The 17,693-nt window shown below is 37.3% G+C and overlaps 1 protein-coding gene across 2 annotated transcripts in view; it reads left to right on the forward strand.

The window, feature by feature from the left end:
- The window catches only part of MAP4K3 (mitogen-activated protein kinase kinase kinase kinase 3), a 185,522-nt gene extending 180,514 nt beyond the window's left edge, over window positions 1–5,008 (forward strand). For both annotated transcript variants that reach the window (XM_011935930.1, XM_011935931.1), the window contains 2 exons: window positions 2,401–2,456; window positions 3,573–5,008. In XM_011935930.1, the coding sequence (XP_011791320.1) occupies window positions 2,401–2,456; window positions 3,573–3,660 (144 nt within the window). In that variant the 3' untranslated portion in view covers window positions 3,661–5,008. The remainder of the gene's footprint in view (window positions 1–2,400; window positions 2,457–3,572) is intronic.
- Window positions 5,009–17,693: the final 12,685 nt, after the last annotated feature.

Below are 17,693 nucleotides of genomic sequence, written 5' to 3' on the forward strand. Positions count from 1 at the left end.
TGATTGGCTAACTTTATTAATACTTATGTATTTAGTCTGTTGATAAAGTCAGTAGCCCGTACTCTACGGCCACCTCTCTCTCTCCACTACTCAAACAACTTATTGCATATTTAATGTGCTTCCAAATAATCACTCTAAAATTTAGAACAAGAACTTGCTAATCTGCTAAAAGTGAGCCAACTATGATTTTCTTTCAACTTTCCCAGAGGAACACCAGGAGCAAGAGTGCTAGTGGTGGCTCTCTCTGGCCTTAAGCACCTTTTCTACCTGGTACTTCAGAAATAATGACCAGTGCAGACTATAAGTAAAGAACTATATTTCTCTGGAAGCCCACTTGCCTCTTATTTTCAACATCCTTATTCATTTGACATGAATTCATTTGCCCCTTTTACCTTTCCTTTTTACTAACCTTTAGCTATGCATCTCATGAGTCCTTCCTACCTCACAGAAATAATTTAACTCTAAGCCGTGTGACATATTCAAGTCAGTTCAACATTTATGCCGGAAAGTTCTGAGGTTATAAACATGAGCAAGATGTGGCACTTGCCCCCAGAATGTTATAAGCACATAAAATTGTCAGAAATTCTTCCAGTACCCCCAAGCCAATCTCAGTCATGTCACTTGGAAGGAAGCTTATTTGTTCCTTAAACTGTCATTCATTAAGCTCAGAGCATTTATTTCTAACAAAGTAAGCAATATACCACAGTGTTCATGAGCCTGGGTTCCAGAGTTGAGACACTAGACTTCAAGTCTCAAGTTTAGCTAGTTAATAGCTGGGTGACCTTGGCATGTCACCTAACTTCTTTCTACGTATATTTTTTCATCTGTGAATTGAGTTGTTATGATTAAATGAAACAAAGCATGTAATGTGCTTGGCCTGGTTCCTGACCTATAGTAAGTGTTTAAAAGGTAGCTGCTGGCCAGGCATGGTGGCTCACGCCTGTAAACCCAGCACTTTGGGAGGCCGAGGCGGGCGGATCACGAGGTCAAGAGATCAAGACCATCCTGGCCAACATGGTGAAACCTCATCTCTACTAAAAATACAAAAATTAGCTGGGTGTGGTGGCGCGTGCCTGTAGTCCCAGCTACTCGGGAGGCTGAGACAGGAGAATCACTTGAACCCAGGAGGCGGAGGTTGCAGTGAGCCAACATCGCATCACTGCACTCCAGCCTGGCAACAGAATGAGACTCCATCCCCCCTCCCAAAAAAAAAAAAAGGTGGCTGCTACTACGTTTCTAAAAGTAATCCCCACGAGTGGGCTCACACTTTCTAAAATCACCTGAGGAACTGAGCAGGGAGATAGGAACAGTCAACAGCTAATAAACACTAGTCAGAGAATGAAAAGCATTACAGACAAATAGAGAGTGGTTTAAAAACTGAAAGGAAAAAGTTCACCCAAAAAGTCACCTTAGAACTACACAGGCAGCCCATCAATACACACTCCAAAAATGTTAGATTCTTCTAGTTGGCAAACCCCAAAATATGTTGGTAATCACAGTCATGATGAGCCACAGGCGTTGGAGTGTGCTGAGCGTGTTGTTTCCTGCAGGTGTGCTGGGTTACAACAGAAGCTAAGAGTCATTGGTGTTCAGAAAATCTAATTGTAGGGGTATTGATGGAATAAATTTAATTTCAAATCCATTTTTTCTTCAGCCTATCAAATTTTGGGGAGATGCTACTGCTCTATATTTATTCTTAACTCCTCAACTGGTAATTGGTCACACTGAGGACTTCTTGAAGGATATATGGTCATTAGAAAATATCATTTCAAGAGAATGGGGAAGAAGTGGGAAAGATAATTATTATGTATTGAGCACTTCCTTAGCGAGGCATTATACCCACTAATCCTTACAAGAACACTGCAGGGCACTACTGCGTGGTAGAGCTTTTCAATCTCGTCTTGCATAAGGCTAAAAGCCATTTCTAGCAGAATACATACGTTGCCCACTAAGTGGGAGAACTGAGATTCAAACTCAAGGCATGTCTGGCTTTTAAATATTTCCTGTTAAACTACATGGCAGCCTTTTAAGTAAAAGAACCAGATCTAAGTAGCTTACTGCTGCCAGTAACCTTACCATTAGCATTAACATAAATGATGAAAGTTTCTAATAAATAAAATGGATTTAGTGCTTTGCTTTCAAATTTTTCCCTTGAAGTCTTATGATTTAACAAGGAAATCATTTTCCTTTGCCTGTATTTTATGATTAACTCAAAATTAACCACATTTCCCCTAGACTAACGAATTGATGTACCTACATGCTGACTTGAATAAATAGTCATGCAGGAATATATTTTCATTTTAGGGATTATGTTTCTTTTCTGTTGAATTATAATGAAGTGCCCATTGAAAATTTTGTGGCTTTAATTTCAAAAATTAAATTTATGTTTTAATTGAACAGGTAACACAAGAAATTTCAGATAGCACAAGAATTTTCAGGCTGCTTGGATCTGACAGGTATGAAAATGGGCTGTATTATTAAATACAGAGTATTAAATATGTTTTGTAGATCCAGCATGAAAAGGATTTCTTTTTCAAGAGAATTGAAATGTCTGCAATATGTTCAAGAATTCACAAGTCAGAAAGGTAGAAAGCCTTTGAAAATGTACCTGATCTTCCAAGTAACAGGAATGTATGGATCTGTCAGTACTAGTTTGCATTAAACATACTGACGTCTGATTTGTAACAGAAGAAAGAGGAAATACCATATGTTAATGAACAGAACTTTTTGTTGTTAATGCCAGATAGGATTTTGGAGACCTGTTCTGATTGACTGTAGGGGATCTGTCAGGGTGGTGGGAGAAGTTATAAAGTTATAGGAAATAGACACAAACCTTCTTGGAAGGCCAGAAGGTTTGCATAGCTTCAGTAAAAGATTTGGCTGAAGGCAGCTGAATTCTCTCCAAAGCTTAGGGCGTAAATACATAGGACTGTAGAGGAGTTTATCTAAATAGCTTGTTTACTCATGTTGTCCTAAAACCTATCTTTGATCATTCCGGGGCAGGACTGCTTTTTCCAGTTGAGGGCAACCAGATTAATTACCCACAGGTGTGTTGACTCAAAGCCTTTGTCATTAAATCTGTGCTGAATAAATGCCCACAGGGCCAGCTGGTCAGGGCACATGGCTGCTACAACTCTTTCTGTGAGTGCCCTGGCCCCCTAGCTGCTCTTTCACTGAATACTGGTGTCTGAGTATGTTATTCATCCGTCATGCACCCTGGGTCTCTGGGTCAGACCCTGGCAGTTTAGCTTCTGATTCTTAAACTGCAAATCATTTTTAGAACTTGGAACAGGAATTAAGTTCCCCCAAATGATTTCTAATGTAGGTTTCTCCCCAGTTCTGACTCTTAGAAGAACACTGGCCTAGAGATGGGTGGTAATGGACAGCAAAATTACTTCCCAGAGCTAGAACTGACCCTGTAATCATAGTGATAGCAATTGATTTCTACCCACAATCTAATGAGCAGCATTTATAGAGACACATATTGGAGAAGCAATGGAAAGTTTGGGGGCTAACATTAGTTTTCAAGAATAACTTTGTTTTGTTATATGTTTTTTGTTTATTACTTTTAGGGTCGTGGTTTTGGAAAGTAGGCCAACTGATAACCCCACAGCAAATAGCAATTTGTACATCCTGGCGGGTCATGAAAACAGTTACTGAAAATTGTTGTGCTTTGACAGTTAACTCTAGAAAGAACACTACCACTGCAACATTAATGGATGCTTGAAGCTGTACAAAAGCTGCAGTAACCTGTCTTCAGTTACTTTTGTAATTTATTGTGGCATGAGACAAGATGGGAAAAATTTTGTTTTAAGTGGTATGGATATATTTAGCATATTGAACCACACAAGTGCTTAATTCATTGTTATGTAATCTTTGTACATATAGACAGTATTTTTTCTGTGAAACTTCATATTGCTGAAGACATACACTAAGAATTTATGTAGATAATGTACTTTTATGAGATGTACAAGTAAGTGTCTTATCTGTACAGCTGTAAATGTTGATGAAAATGCTATTGGGTTAATATTTTAAGAATTCTTTAGTATATTCTTGGGTGTGGCTATATTACAAAATGGGATGCTGGCAATGAAACAATACATTTAACACTTGTATTTTTATTATATGTAATTTAGTAATATGAATATAAATCTTGTAACTTTTAAAATTGTAATGGAGGCTGTAATCATTTTATAATCTTGTTTTTAATTTTAATGCAAGTACACTGGTGTTTATATTTGCACAAAGTATTGATATGTGATGTATTAAGTCACAAAAGTAAGCTGTGACATTGTCTATAAGCATTTGGCTCCACAAATGTATTTGGATTGTTTTCTATGTGAAGCAAACCAATTACAGTTAACCACCTGTTGTAGTAACTGGTCTTTTTATATTTAAGCAGAATCCTGTAAGATTGCTTGTCTTTGCTTAAAAATAATACCTTTGAACATTTTTGAATCACAGAATAGCGAGCGGTACCATGATAAAATACTGCAATTGTGGTCTGAATTACAGTATGCACAAAGAATTAATTAGCATTATTAAAGAGTCCTCACTAAACATTTCATATAATCACACTGAAGAACTGTAACATTCCACAGAGTGAAGTGGTTCAAATTTCTCTTGGAATTTTTCTTTTGTTGGCCTTATTTTATGATCCTTTTCATATTTCTTTTGACTTAGGGTATTAGTACATGGCCAAAATCATTTAGTTACTACCTCATACAAACAATATAATGGTTACTACACATCACAGGAACTTAGTTTTGGTTTAAGTCATTTTTGATTGCTTTTTTCCAATGGAATATGTATATACCAGGTTTTAGCAAAATGCACACTTTTGACTCTTTTTGGTATATGTTCTTTATATTTTAATGTGAGTATATACACTAAGAACAAACTAAATTGTGATTTATGGTCTTCATTTATTTTAATTGATAATGGTTTTAAAATATGTTCCTGATTGTACATATTGTAAAATAAACATGTTTTTTAACATGCTGTTGTATAGTAGCTTGTCATCTGGTTTAATCTATATATAATAACACTAAAACATATTAAGGGGGAAAGCTTTATTTGTTTTGTAATTAAATTCTTAAGTACTCAGTTTTGCTCCCTGAAATCATGATTTTTATTTGATATGTGATTTCAGTTTCATGAAGCTTTAATATTTCCACATAGGAGAAAAGGGCATCTTTTGCAGAATCTTTGACTTCCTGATAAAAAAAAAGTCAAACATTCATAGTTTTCTGGTTAGAGGCAGGGGTCCACAAACTACAGTCCTCAGACCAATCCAGCCTACTGCCTGTTTTTGTAAATGAAGTTTTAATGGAGCACAACACCACGTATTCACTTACATGTTGTCTATGCTGCTTTTGTGCTACAGTGTTAGAGTTGAGTGGCTTCTGAAACACTATATGGTCTGAAAAGCCTAAAATTCTTACTTTACTGACTAAAGAATTCTTTAAAAAATTTGCTAGTACCTGGGTTAGAGAAAGTAAGGGAGCATTGGGAAATGCAGTTCTAGAGGTAAGGAAGGGGAAGATTAAGAGGGAAGAACTGGATTGGGGATCAAGAGGCACCATTTCCACTATTACTTATGCCACTACCTGTCACAATGACCTTGAATAATTCAACAGTTTCCACGTCTGAAATCGTACAGATGCTAATAACCATAACAGCTGTGTTCATTTATCACTTTTCTCAAACACATTGTGAATAATCCTATCATTAATGACTAATGGCTGTGTTTTAGGACACATCTTTGTCAGTATAACATTATCAATTTGCTGAAAAAGACTGCTGGAAAAGATTTTTAAGTGATCAAGATTCTGTTCTTGGCTCTTATTGACAAGGTTGTTTACCCTTTTTCTGAACCACGTTTTTTTCAGTTTTTAATTCTTACAAGTTATATAAAGGGTCATATCTCAAAAAATGTTAGTCATCACATTTAACTGTTAAACACTTAGAAATATTTTCAAAAAATAAAATATACAACTGGTTGTGTATTGCCCAGAAACTTTCTAAAGATACATCTGGAGTCATAATCTTGAGGGCTGAGGCTCAGTAACCTATATTTTTATGAAGTTGTACAAATTATTCTGATGTGCGTCCCAGCATGAAAACCACTGATGGGCACTAAATTTAAATCACTGCCTCAGACTCATCTTTGGTAATAGTTAAAAGTGCAAATTTCTAGACTCCAGGAATTTTTGATTATGAATCTTTATGTACACAAAAGGAAGACAGCCACTCACTTAAATGTTGGAAACAATCTATTTCATCTTTATTGAAGTTCAAGCAATCTTCTTACTAGCTAATTGCATAGATACTGGTTTTGAGACGAATGAGATCCAACTGGTTATAGGCCTAATGGCGTCATTCAGCTTGCACATGTGACTGATTACAGCCGAGACCAGGAAACAGGACAGATTCTATCAGTTTTCAGCATTACTGGTGGAGAGGTGAAAGTATGTGCTATACAAAATAATGGGTAAACACTAAGAGGGCATATAATAAATTGCCAGTCCATGTATATGTGTGCGAGGTACTCATCTACATGCTTTATATAGTGGCACTTAAGCCCCAGAACACCCATATGCGGTATTATTAACTCTGTTTTACAGATGAAGAAACAGGCACAGAAAGTTTTAGTAGCTTTGCCCAGGACTATAGTTGGTAAATAACAGAGCTAAAATTTGAACCTAGGCACTTGATTCAAAGTGTATTCTCTTAACCACTGTGCAAGACTGTTACATAAAATACATGCAGTGTATCCTCTACCCGCTAAAACAGACTCTCTTCTAAAATTAGATATTTTTTCTCCAGGTGTTGGATTTCAGATTTTGATTTTCACTGTTGCTGCACACGAGATACTAATTTCTGTCTTAGTTTGTTGCTTTACTAAAAGGCATTTTTCTTATCCAAATTTGGTATAAAGATAAAAGGATTTACATAAAATTTACAGTTAAAGCGTATTAAGTAGTCAAAAGTCATTATAACAAAGACTTTTTTAAACTTTTGTGAGACAACTATTTATACGACATACAGTGATTATTTACAATGTAACCAAGGCACTTTACCAGCACTGGAGAAGAGATGGCAAAAGTTTAATTACCAACCAGTATTCATCCAAGGAGTACACTTGGATGAATAAAGGCAAACGGAGGTAAGTAGTAGTAAAACAAGGTACACGCACAGTGTGGTGGCTCAAATCTCTAATCCCAACACTTTGGGAGGCTGAGGTGGGAGAACCACTGGAGCCCAGGAATTCAAGATCAGCCTGGGTTTCATAGCGAGACTCCTTCTCTACAAAAAATAAAATTAGGCAGATATAATGGCACATGCCTATAGTCCCAGTTACTGGGAAGGGAGGCTGAGGTGAGAGAATCGCTTGAGCCCATGAGTTTGAGGCTGCAATGAGCTATGATTGTGCCTCTGCACTTTAGCCTGGGCAACAGAATGAGCCTCTGTTTCAAAAAAAAAAAAAAAAAATACAACAGGTTGTGCCTAATTCTGCTTCGTGTAGTGAGATTTGTAAACCAGGTTGTTGATAGATGAGACATTTATCATATGCAGGAAGAAAGCAAGGTAGGAAAGTGTAGCCTAGAACAAGGCATGTGCAAATACTGCATGTTCAAGGAATAGTGACATTGAATGAACCAGAGTTTGTAGAGCAGAGTAATAGGGCAGGAAGCTGCATAAAAAGATAGGCCTGGTTGTGAAGAGCCTCCTTATGAGAGAAGCAGCTAGGAATCAACAGTTTCAGAAACTGGAGAGCAAGTATCATGAAGATATAAATAGGTTGATGGATTTGTATACTTAATGAGAAATTTTTCTATAGCATGATAGATGGTGGAAATATAGGAATTGGGTAGATATGAATTTTATGAGTCTATTTGACTTTAGTTGAAGTGTGTTTGGTCTTAGGAAGGAGATAAAGGTTTTGGGGTTGATTTTGTTTGTTAAAGATAGGAGATTTGAGCATGTATCTAAGCAAATGAAAGACGTGGAAAAGAAGGGAAGGATGGAGATGCTAAACCCAGCCATGATCATGGGGAGCATTTTGCTGATGCTGAAACAAAGGACGTGTGTGCTTATTAACATACAGCATTTTTAAGTTTGTCCTGGGAACAAAATGGGGAAGCTCTGGCCAAAATTCTCTTTCCCAAGTAATACATTATCTCCACATAGCATTCATTACATGATTATTTGTTTTATTGACTTTCTTCCATAATGGGTGTCAAACCTGTATCTGATTCTAGGTCAGGCCCCAGATACTAGTACAATGCTAGGCGAATTAGGAAAATGGCCTCTGATCCATAGCTGCTTTTCACGCAAAAAACCTACAGAAGTCTGCTGAAAAGGTATTTGGATAATTAAGCAAGACCGAAAAGTAATGACTAATGACAGAGAATCTTGCAAACGGAAGGTCTCCTCCCAGGCAGGGAAACGAACTAATCAATATTCAATAGTTATGTGTGCTGCTTTTTAGTGCTCTCGATGCCTTGGGAAAGAAGGGAACATAGTGTAATCACAGTATTAAGGGGAAAGCGGTTGAAATGTCTCCTGAGCGCCCTCATGCATCTTTTGCTCCGTCCACACCCTGACGTTACAGGCTTGGCCCCGAGGTTATGCCCACCCAGAGGAAGGATCAGAGCTGGGGCTACGGACGCCAGGGGAATCCGCTCCGGAAGCCGCCCTGCCCAGCGCGCCCTAGCGTCCCGGTTGCCTGGGAGACGCCGCGGCGGTTCCGCTGGCTCCAAAGTCGCTGGGTCCTCGGCCGCCTACTCCGAGCGACCCGCGTAGGAACTGGTCCTGGGGCTGCTCGGCGCCGCTCGAGGCCGCGTCACCAAGCCCTGCAGCCAAAAGGTATAAAGCTTCAGTTTGAATGTCACAGACGACTATGAAAAATAATTTCGCCAGGCATGGGTGGCTCATGCCGGTAATTGCGGCACTTTGGGAGGCCAAGATGGAAGGATCACTTGATCCTAGGAATTCAAGATCAGCCTAGGCAACATAATGACACCCCACATCTACGAAAAATGTAAACATTAGCTGAGCATGGTGGCATATGCCTATAGTCTCATCTACTCAAGAGGCTGAGGCAGGATTGCTCAAGCCCAGCAGGTATGGGCTGCAGTGAGCCCCGATCATACCACTGCACTACAGCCTGAGTGACAGAGCGAGACCCTGTCTCAGTTTAAAAAAGGCAAAGAAAAATATCTTTTTTTTTTTTTCTGAGACAGAGTTTTGCTCTTGTTGCCCAGGCTGGAGTACAACGGCACAATGTCAGCTCACCGCAACCTCCGCCTCCCAGGTTCAAGCGATTCTCCTGCCTCAGCCTCCCTAGTAGCTGGGATTACAGGCATGTGCCACCACGCCTGGCTAATTTTGTATTTAGTAGAGACGGGGTTTCTCCATGTTGGTCAGGCTGGTCTCGAACTCCCCAGCTCAGGTGATCCACCCGCCTCTGCCTGCCAAAGGGCTGGGATTACAGGCATGAGCCACTGCGCCCAGCCAAGAAAAATATTTTCAACCAATTGAATCTATTTTCTGCCAATAGTTATATCACCGTTTAATCTTGATTTCTTGTCCAATTACCATATTAATAATCAAAATATACTTATTGCCGTTGCTTTAAAAATAAGTTATTTTACATATTTAGTAGAAAGGTTAGAAAATAAAATTATGGTAGGGCTACAACAGAGGTCCACTAAGTACCAGACAATAGGCTAACAGTAGAAGTCAATGTGATAATGTTTTTGAAAGGGTGAAAGGAAGTCATTAACACAGCACGCGAGCAGAGAAAGAACCTGCCTTTGGGGATTGGGAGAAGCTAAGCAGAAAGACATTTGACTTGAACTTGAAAAAGATGAAGATTTAAGGGTCAGACATTCCAGGGAGTGGTATCAACGGAGACTTAGAGACCTGAAATTGTTTGGGGAAGAATGAGAAGTGATGCTGGAAAGGTAAATTGGGACCATGGCGTACAGAACTGTAAATATCATACTACAGTTTGAACTTTATTCTGTGGCATTTGAGGCCGTAAGACATTTTCGAGAAAGGATATTTGATCCTGTTGATGTTTGAGAAAGATGTCTTTGGTGTAATGAAAGTAAATATAAAGAAGAAAAGTGAGATAAGACACTTTAAAATAGCTCTATTTTGATATAATAATTTCAAGCTAGTAATAACAGTATAATGAACTCATATATGTGGACTCACTGTTTACATTTTGCTCAATTTTTATGTTGTTTTATCGTTTTCTTTCTCTGTGTGTATATAACACATGCATATTAATTGTTCTGTACCATTTGAGAGTAAGTTGCAGACATCAGATCCCTTTACCCTTAAATACATCAGTGTATTCCTAAGAACTAGGACATTTTCTTGTATAATCACAGTACAAATTACCAAAACCAGGAAACTGATATCAAATCTGCAGTCAAAATTTAGATTTCGCCAATTATCTTAGTAGTGTCCTTTATGGTCATGTTGTTCCCCAGTCCAGGGTCCAGTTCAGGATCACACATTGCATTTTGTTTTCCCATCTCTTTAGTCTTCAATCCGGAGCACTTTATACCTTCAGTGCTTTGATCTTTTCTTTCATGACTTTGACATTTTTTATTAAGAGTACAGGCCTGTTAGTCATAGAATGCCATTCAGTTTGGCCATGTCTGTTGTTAACTCATAATTAGATTTAGGTTTTGCACTTTTGCCAAGAATACCACAGAGGAGATGTGCCCTTCTCACTTGCACATTTGTCTTTTCTAGAAATTTCCTGTAATGGAATTATAAAATATGTGGGATTTTGTGTCTGGCTTTTGTCACTTAGCATTATGTTTTGGGGCATGTGGTTCTTTTTTTTTTTTTATGTTCATTTACATTATAGCAAGTTCATTGCTTTCTGTTGCTAAATAGTATTTCATTGCATGGATAATCCACATTTTGTTTACACATTCATCAGTTGAACATTTGGATTGTTTTCCATTTAGGGGTCTTTTATGAATAATGGTTCTGTGAACATTTGCTTACATGTCATTGTTAGCTCTATTTTAAAATTTTTCCTGGATTGATACTGAGGAGTGAAATTGCTGTTTATTGTTAATGTTTAAGTTAAATTATGTTTAACTTTTTTTTTTTTTTTTTTTGAGACGGAATCTGTTGCTCAGGCTGGAGTGCAATTGCACAATCTCAGCTCACTGCAACCTCCACCTCCCAGGTTCAAGCGATTCTCCTGCCTCAGTCTCCCAAGTAGCTGGGATTACAAGTGTGCACCACCATACCTGGCTACTTTTAGTATTTGTAGTAGAGATGAGGTTTCACCATGCTGGCCAGGAAGGTCTTGAATTCCTGAGCTCAAGTGATCCACCTGCCTCGGCCTCCCAAAGTGTTGGAATTACAGATGTGAGCCGCCATACCTGGCCCCATGTTTAACTTTTAAGACATTGTCAGACTGTCTTCCAGTGGGGCCGCGCTGCTTTACATCCTCACCAGTGATGTGTGTGAGTTCCAGTTTCCATTTTATCAATGCTTGATATTGTCAGTCTTTGGATTTTAGTCGTTCTAATGTGTATGTAATGCTATCTTATTGCAGTTTTAATTAACACTTCTCTAATGGCTAACAGCATCCTTGCATGTGCTTAGTAGACATTTGTGTATCTTTGGTAAAATGTCTGTTTACATCTTTTGTCCATTTTTAAATTGGGTTGTTTAACCTCCTATTGAGTTGTAAGCATGCTCTATGTATTCTGGATACAAATATTTTAGATATATGATTTGCTAATATTTTTCTTTAGTCTGTGGCTCAGCTTTTCATTTTCTTAATGGGAAAATTTTTTGAGGAACAAAAGATTTTATTTAATGTTGATGAATTCCATTTTATCCATTTTTTCTTTTATGAATCATGCTTATGGTGTCATATCTAAGAAATCTGCCTAACTGAAAACCACAAAGATTTCTGTCTTCTTTTTTTTTTTGTCTAGAAGTTATAGTTTGAACTCTTACATTTTGGTCTGTGATCCATTTTGAGTTAATTTTGGTATATTGTGTGAGGTGTCTCTCTACTGTGTGTGTTTGTTGTTTGTTTTGCATTTAGATATCCAATGGTCCTAGTATCATTTGTTGAAAAGACTATTCTTTCCTTGTCGAATTGCTGCCGCACCTTTGTCAAAAGTCAGTTGGGCCGGGCGCAGTCGCTCACGCCTGTAATCCCAGCACTTTTGGAGGCCGAGACAGGCAGATCACTTGAGGTCAGGAGTTGGAGATCAGCCTGGCCAACATGGTGAAACCCCATCTTGACTGAAAATACAAAAGTTAGCTGGACATGGTGGCACACGCCTGTAATCCCAGCTACTCGGGAGGCTGAGGCAGGAGAATCGCTTGAACCCAAGAGACGGAGGTTGCTGTGAGCCAAGATTACACCACTGCGCTCCAGCCTGGGCGACAGACTGAGGCTCTGTCTTAAAAAATAAAATAAAATTTTAAAAGTCAATTGACCATAAATAAAAGGGTTTATTTCTTGACTTATTATTATGTTTCACTGATAAATGTCTTTATGCTGATACCACAGTCTTGATTTACCATAACTTTATAGTAAAATTTGAAGTCAAATTTAAAATAAATATTTAATATAACTATTCCAAATTTGTTCTTTTTCTAAGTTGATTTGGCTGTTCTGGGTCCTATGCATTTCCTTTTAAATCTTAGGTTCAACTTCTACCCAAAAAAAGCCTGTTGGAATTTGTATAAGGAATTAATTTTTTTTTAATTTTGTTTATTTTGGTTTTTTAGACACAGGGTCTTGCTACATTGCCTAGTCTAGAGTGCAGTGGCATAATCATAGCTCACTGTAGCCTCTAACTCCTGGGCTTAGGTGATCCTCCCACCTCAACCTCCCAGGCAGCTGAGACCACAGGCGAGGGCCACTACACCCTGGTTAATTATTATTATTATTATTTTAAGAGAGAGGGTCTTACTATGTTCACCAGGCTGGTCTCAAACTTTTGGGCTCAAGCAATCCTTCTGTCTCCCAAAGAGCTGGGATTATAGGCATGCACCATCACTCCTGGCCAGGAATTAGTTTATAGATGAATTTATGAAAAACTGATGTCTTTTGAGTTTTCAAATCCATGAACATGGCATTTTTCTCCTTTAATTTAGATCTTTAATTTCTTTCAATGGTGTTTTGTAATTTTCAGTATGCAGGTCTTACACTTCACTTGCTAAATTTATTCCTGAGTATTTTATTCATTTTTACATTAATGTGGATGGAATTGTTTTCTTTATTTTCAAATTGTTTGTTGCCATTATATAAAAAAAAATTTAATTTGCATATTGATCTTGTATCCTACTGCATTGCAAACTTGGTCATTATTTCTAGTAGACTTTTCATAGATTCATTAGGATTTTCTGTAGATAGTATCATGTCATTTCTGGATAATGACAGTTTTACTTTTTATTTTCTTTTTTAAAAAATTGTTCATATATATTTAGCACTTCATTTAATAATTGTTTATTTTATACAGACAGGGTTCTTGCTGTGTTACTCAGGCTGCTCTCAAAATCTTGCCCTCAAGCAATCCACCCACCTTGGCCTCCCAAACTATTGGGGTTAGAGGTGTGAGCCACTGTGCCTGGCCTTACTTTACATTTTCAATGTATATGCCTTTAATTTCTTTTTCTTGCCATATTGCACTGACAAGAACTTTCAATACAATGATAAATAAAAACAGTGAAAGCAAACATCTTTTTTTCCAGTCTTAGGGGTAACACATTCAATCTTTCATCATTAAGCATGATGTTAACTGTAAATTTTTCACAGATGCCCTTGAGGAAGTTCCCTTGTATTCATCATGAATGAGTGTTGGGTTTTGTCAAATTCCTTTTCTGTGTGTACTGACATGATCATGTGATGTTTTTCTTTTATTCTATTAATATGGTATTTTACATTATTGATTTTCAGTATTAAACTCACTTTGCATTCCTGAGATAAGTCCCACAGAGTCATGGTATATAATCTTTTTTATGTTTCCAGATTTGGTTTGCTAATTATTTTATTAAGGATTCTTGTGTCTACATTCATGAGAATAAGCTGTGTTCTTGTGATTTCTTTGTCTGACTTTCTATCAGGGTGATATTGGCCACATCGAATGAGTTGAGACATGTTCCCTCCTCTTCTATTTTTTCAAATAGTTTGTGAAGGATTGATATTAATTTTTCTTTGGTAATGTTTGGTAGTATTTACCTGTGGTGCTATTTCATCCTGGGCTTTTTCCTTGTGGGTAGATTTTTCATTGCTGATTGAATTTATTTACTTGTTATGGTTGTAATACGATTTCTGTTTCTTTTTGAGTTCATTTTGGCATTTTGTATCTTTCTAGGCACTTGTCCAACCAACTTAACTAATTTGGTTGCATAAACTTATTTGGAATATTGTCTTTTAATTTTTTTTAATTTATGTAGTATGGTCCTAATTTTGATAACTTTTCTTTCTTTTTTCTTGCCTACTCTAGCTAGAGCTTCACTTTTGTTGATCTTTTCAAAGAAACAGTTTTTGTTTATTGTTTTCTATTGTTTTTCTGATGAAGAGTCAGCCATTAAGCATATTGTTGTCCCCTTGTATATGAATAGTTCTCTCTTTTCAAGATGTTGTCTTTAGCTTTCAGTAGTTTGGCTATGATGTATCAAGGTATGGATTTCTTTGTGCTTATCCTATTTGGAATTCATTGAACTTTTAAGACCTGTATATTAATGTTTTCCATTAAATTTGGAAGGTTTTGGCCATTGTTTCATAAAATATTGTTTTTTGCCATTTCTTCTTACTCCTCTCTTTCTGGGATTCTCATTGCATGTATGCTGATACTATTGATTTTGCCTCCATCGGTCTCTGAGGCTCTGCTCATCTTGTTTTTCTTCTTCCTTTCATTTTGACTATTTTTTATTGGTCTATTTTACTGATTCTTTCTTCTCTCATCTAAGATCTGCTGTTTGTCCCATCTACAGGATTTTTCATTTCTGTTATTTTTTTTACTCTAAAATTTCCATTTGGTTCTTTTTTTATTTTCATTTTTCAGATTGAAATTCCCTCTTCATTGAGTCATTGTCATCATATTTTTCTTTAATTCTTTAAATTATAATTTGCTTTATTTGAACTTATTTTTAACAGCTGCTTTGAAGCCTTTGTCAGTTAAATCCAACATCTGAGTCTACTCAGGATCCATTTTTATTGACTTTATTTTTTCTGAGTATCAGTCACACTTTCCTTTTTCTTAGCATGTCTCCTAATTTTTTTTTCTTTCTTCTTCTTTCCTACTTCTGCCTAAAATCCAGTTTTATCTCCTAATTTTTTTGTTGAAAACTTAACATTCTGGGTAATATTATAGCAATTCTGGTGTGTTTGTTGTTGTGGTTGTTGTTGTGGTTGTTGTTTTGATACAAGGTCTCACTCTGTCTACAAGCTGGAGTGCAGTGGCATGAGCATAGCTCTACTGTACTGTAACCTTGAACTCCCAGGCTCAAACCATCCTTCTGCCTCAGCTTCCTGAGTAGCTAGGACTACTGGCATATACCACCACGCCCAGATAGTTTTTAAAATCTTTTCGTGGAGACCGGGTCTCACTGTGTTGCCCAGTCTGGTCTCGAACTCGTGAGCTCAATGAATCCTCAGGCTTCAGCCTCCTAAGTAGATGAATGGCATTTTTTACTCCCACCTATTGCCTATTTGATTATCAATAAGCTTGTTCATCTTTCTTTACCTTTTCAATCTTTTAACATAATTTAGTTGCATTACTTTCTACTTTGTCAAATTTATAATATTTATTTCTTATTCTTCCATTCTTGTTTCTACCTTTACTTTGGTCTTTAAATATATTAAATGCTCACTGTACATCCTTTTACTGAAATTTTTCCAGTCAACTCTTGGTTGGATGAAGGCCTTTCACCAATACATTCAAGAGGACTATGGATACAGTATTCCTTGAGTTCTTGCATGTTTTAAAATATCAGCTGGGTGTGGAGGCTCATGCCTATAATCCCAACATTTTGGGAGGCTAAGGTGGGAAGATCGATTTAGCCCAGGAGTTTGAGACCAGCCTGGGCAGCAAACCAAGACCCCATCTTTACAAAAATAAATAAATAAAATTAGCCAGGTGTGGTCCCAGCTACTTGGGAGGCTAAGGTGAGAGGATTGCTTGAGCTTGGGAAGTCAAGGCTGCAGTGAGTCATGATTGCACCACTGCACTTTAGACTGGGCAACAGAGCAAGACCCTGTCTCAGAAAAAAACAATAAAAACTTTAAAAAATGTTTATGTATAGCTTTACACTTGAAGGACACAGCTTGACTAAATATAAAATCCTTGGTTTTCATTTTCCCTTGAATTTCGTTAAGATGCTGCTGCACTGTTACTTTGTAGTGTGCATTGCTTTTGATAAGTCTGATGTCATTCTAATTCTCTTACATTTATTTAATCTTTTTGTCTGGAGGCTCGGAAAGTGTTTTCTTTATATGTGATTGTTTTATTCAAATATGTCTTGGAGTTGGTTGTTCTGGGTCAGTTTTCCTAACTACCTAGTGGGTCTTTTCAATATATATAATTAGATTTTATTTTATTTCCAGAAAATTTTCTTGGATTATTATTTCAACTATTGATTCTGTTTCATTGTTTTGTCTTCTTCAGGGACTCCAGTTTTACATATGTTGGGACTGCTTTTCCTGTCTCCATTTCAACTTTCTGTCTAAAGTTTTACCTTTTTTTCTTCCTTTTAATTCTCATAATTACTGTTCTGCCTTTCTTTAATGCCCCAATCAAATTTTCACGTGAATCTATTGTCCTATCAGCATCTCATAATTTAGTCATTTCTGAGATGATTTTGTCTTTTTCTGATGATTCTTTTCTGAGTTCAATCAACTATCTTTTTATGTCTTTTAATCCAAATCTACACATCAGTAGCCAAAAGAAAAAAGTAAAAACATAGGCCAGGTGCAGTGGCTTACGCCCATAGTCCCAGCACTTTGGGAGGCCAAGGCAGGTGGATCACAAGGTCAGGAGACCATCCTGGCTAGCACGGTGAAACCCCGCCTCTACTAAAAAATACAAAAATTAGCCAGGAGTGGTGGCACATGCCTGTAGTGCCAGCTACTCGGGAGGCGGAGGCAGGAGAATCGCTTGAACCCAGGAGGTGGAGGTTGCAGTGAGCTAAGATCGTACCACTGCACTCCAGCCTGGGCAACAGAGAGAGACTCTGTCTCAAAAAAAAAAAAAAAAGGAAAAAAGGAAAAATAAAATGTGTGTATATATATATATATTCTTAAATAATTTTCATCCACTTGTGATTTTACTATTTGAATTTCTGCTTCAGAGTGGCTTTTTCATACCTCCAAATAGTGAGAGGATATTTAAATCAGTTTGGAGTGTTTGTGTTCGTTTTCTTTTGCTTCATGGTTAGATTTTGTGTGTGGTTTTTTTGTAAATGATTTTCATTAACTGAAAATTTTGGGTTCTCATTTCTTTTTTCTTCTAATAATAGCTTGTATAGGGATGGCTTTCCCCTGTTTCATTTCTCGGGCAGGTTTTGGCTGTTAGTAACTGACTATCATCCTAGGCCAAGAGAGTCTTTTCTGTCACTGTAGTAAAACGCAGTTTCTTTCACTGATGACACTTCTTCCCCATCTTAGTGATGATGGGAGGATT

The sequence above is a fragment of the Colobus angolensis genome, unplaced genomic scaffold, assembly GCF_000951035.1.
Source record: "Colobus angolensis palliatus isolate OR3802 unplaced genomic scaffold, Cang.pa_1.0 Scaffold15, whole genome shotgun sequence".
Classification (NCBI taxonomy): Eukaryota; Metazoa; Chordata; class Mammalia; order Primates; family Cercopithecidae; genus Colobus; species Colobus angolensis.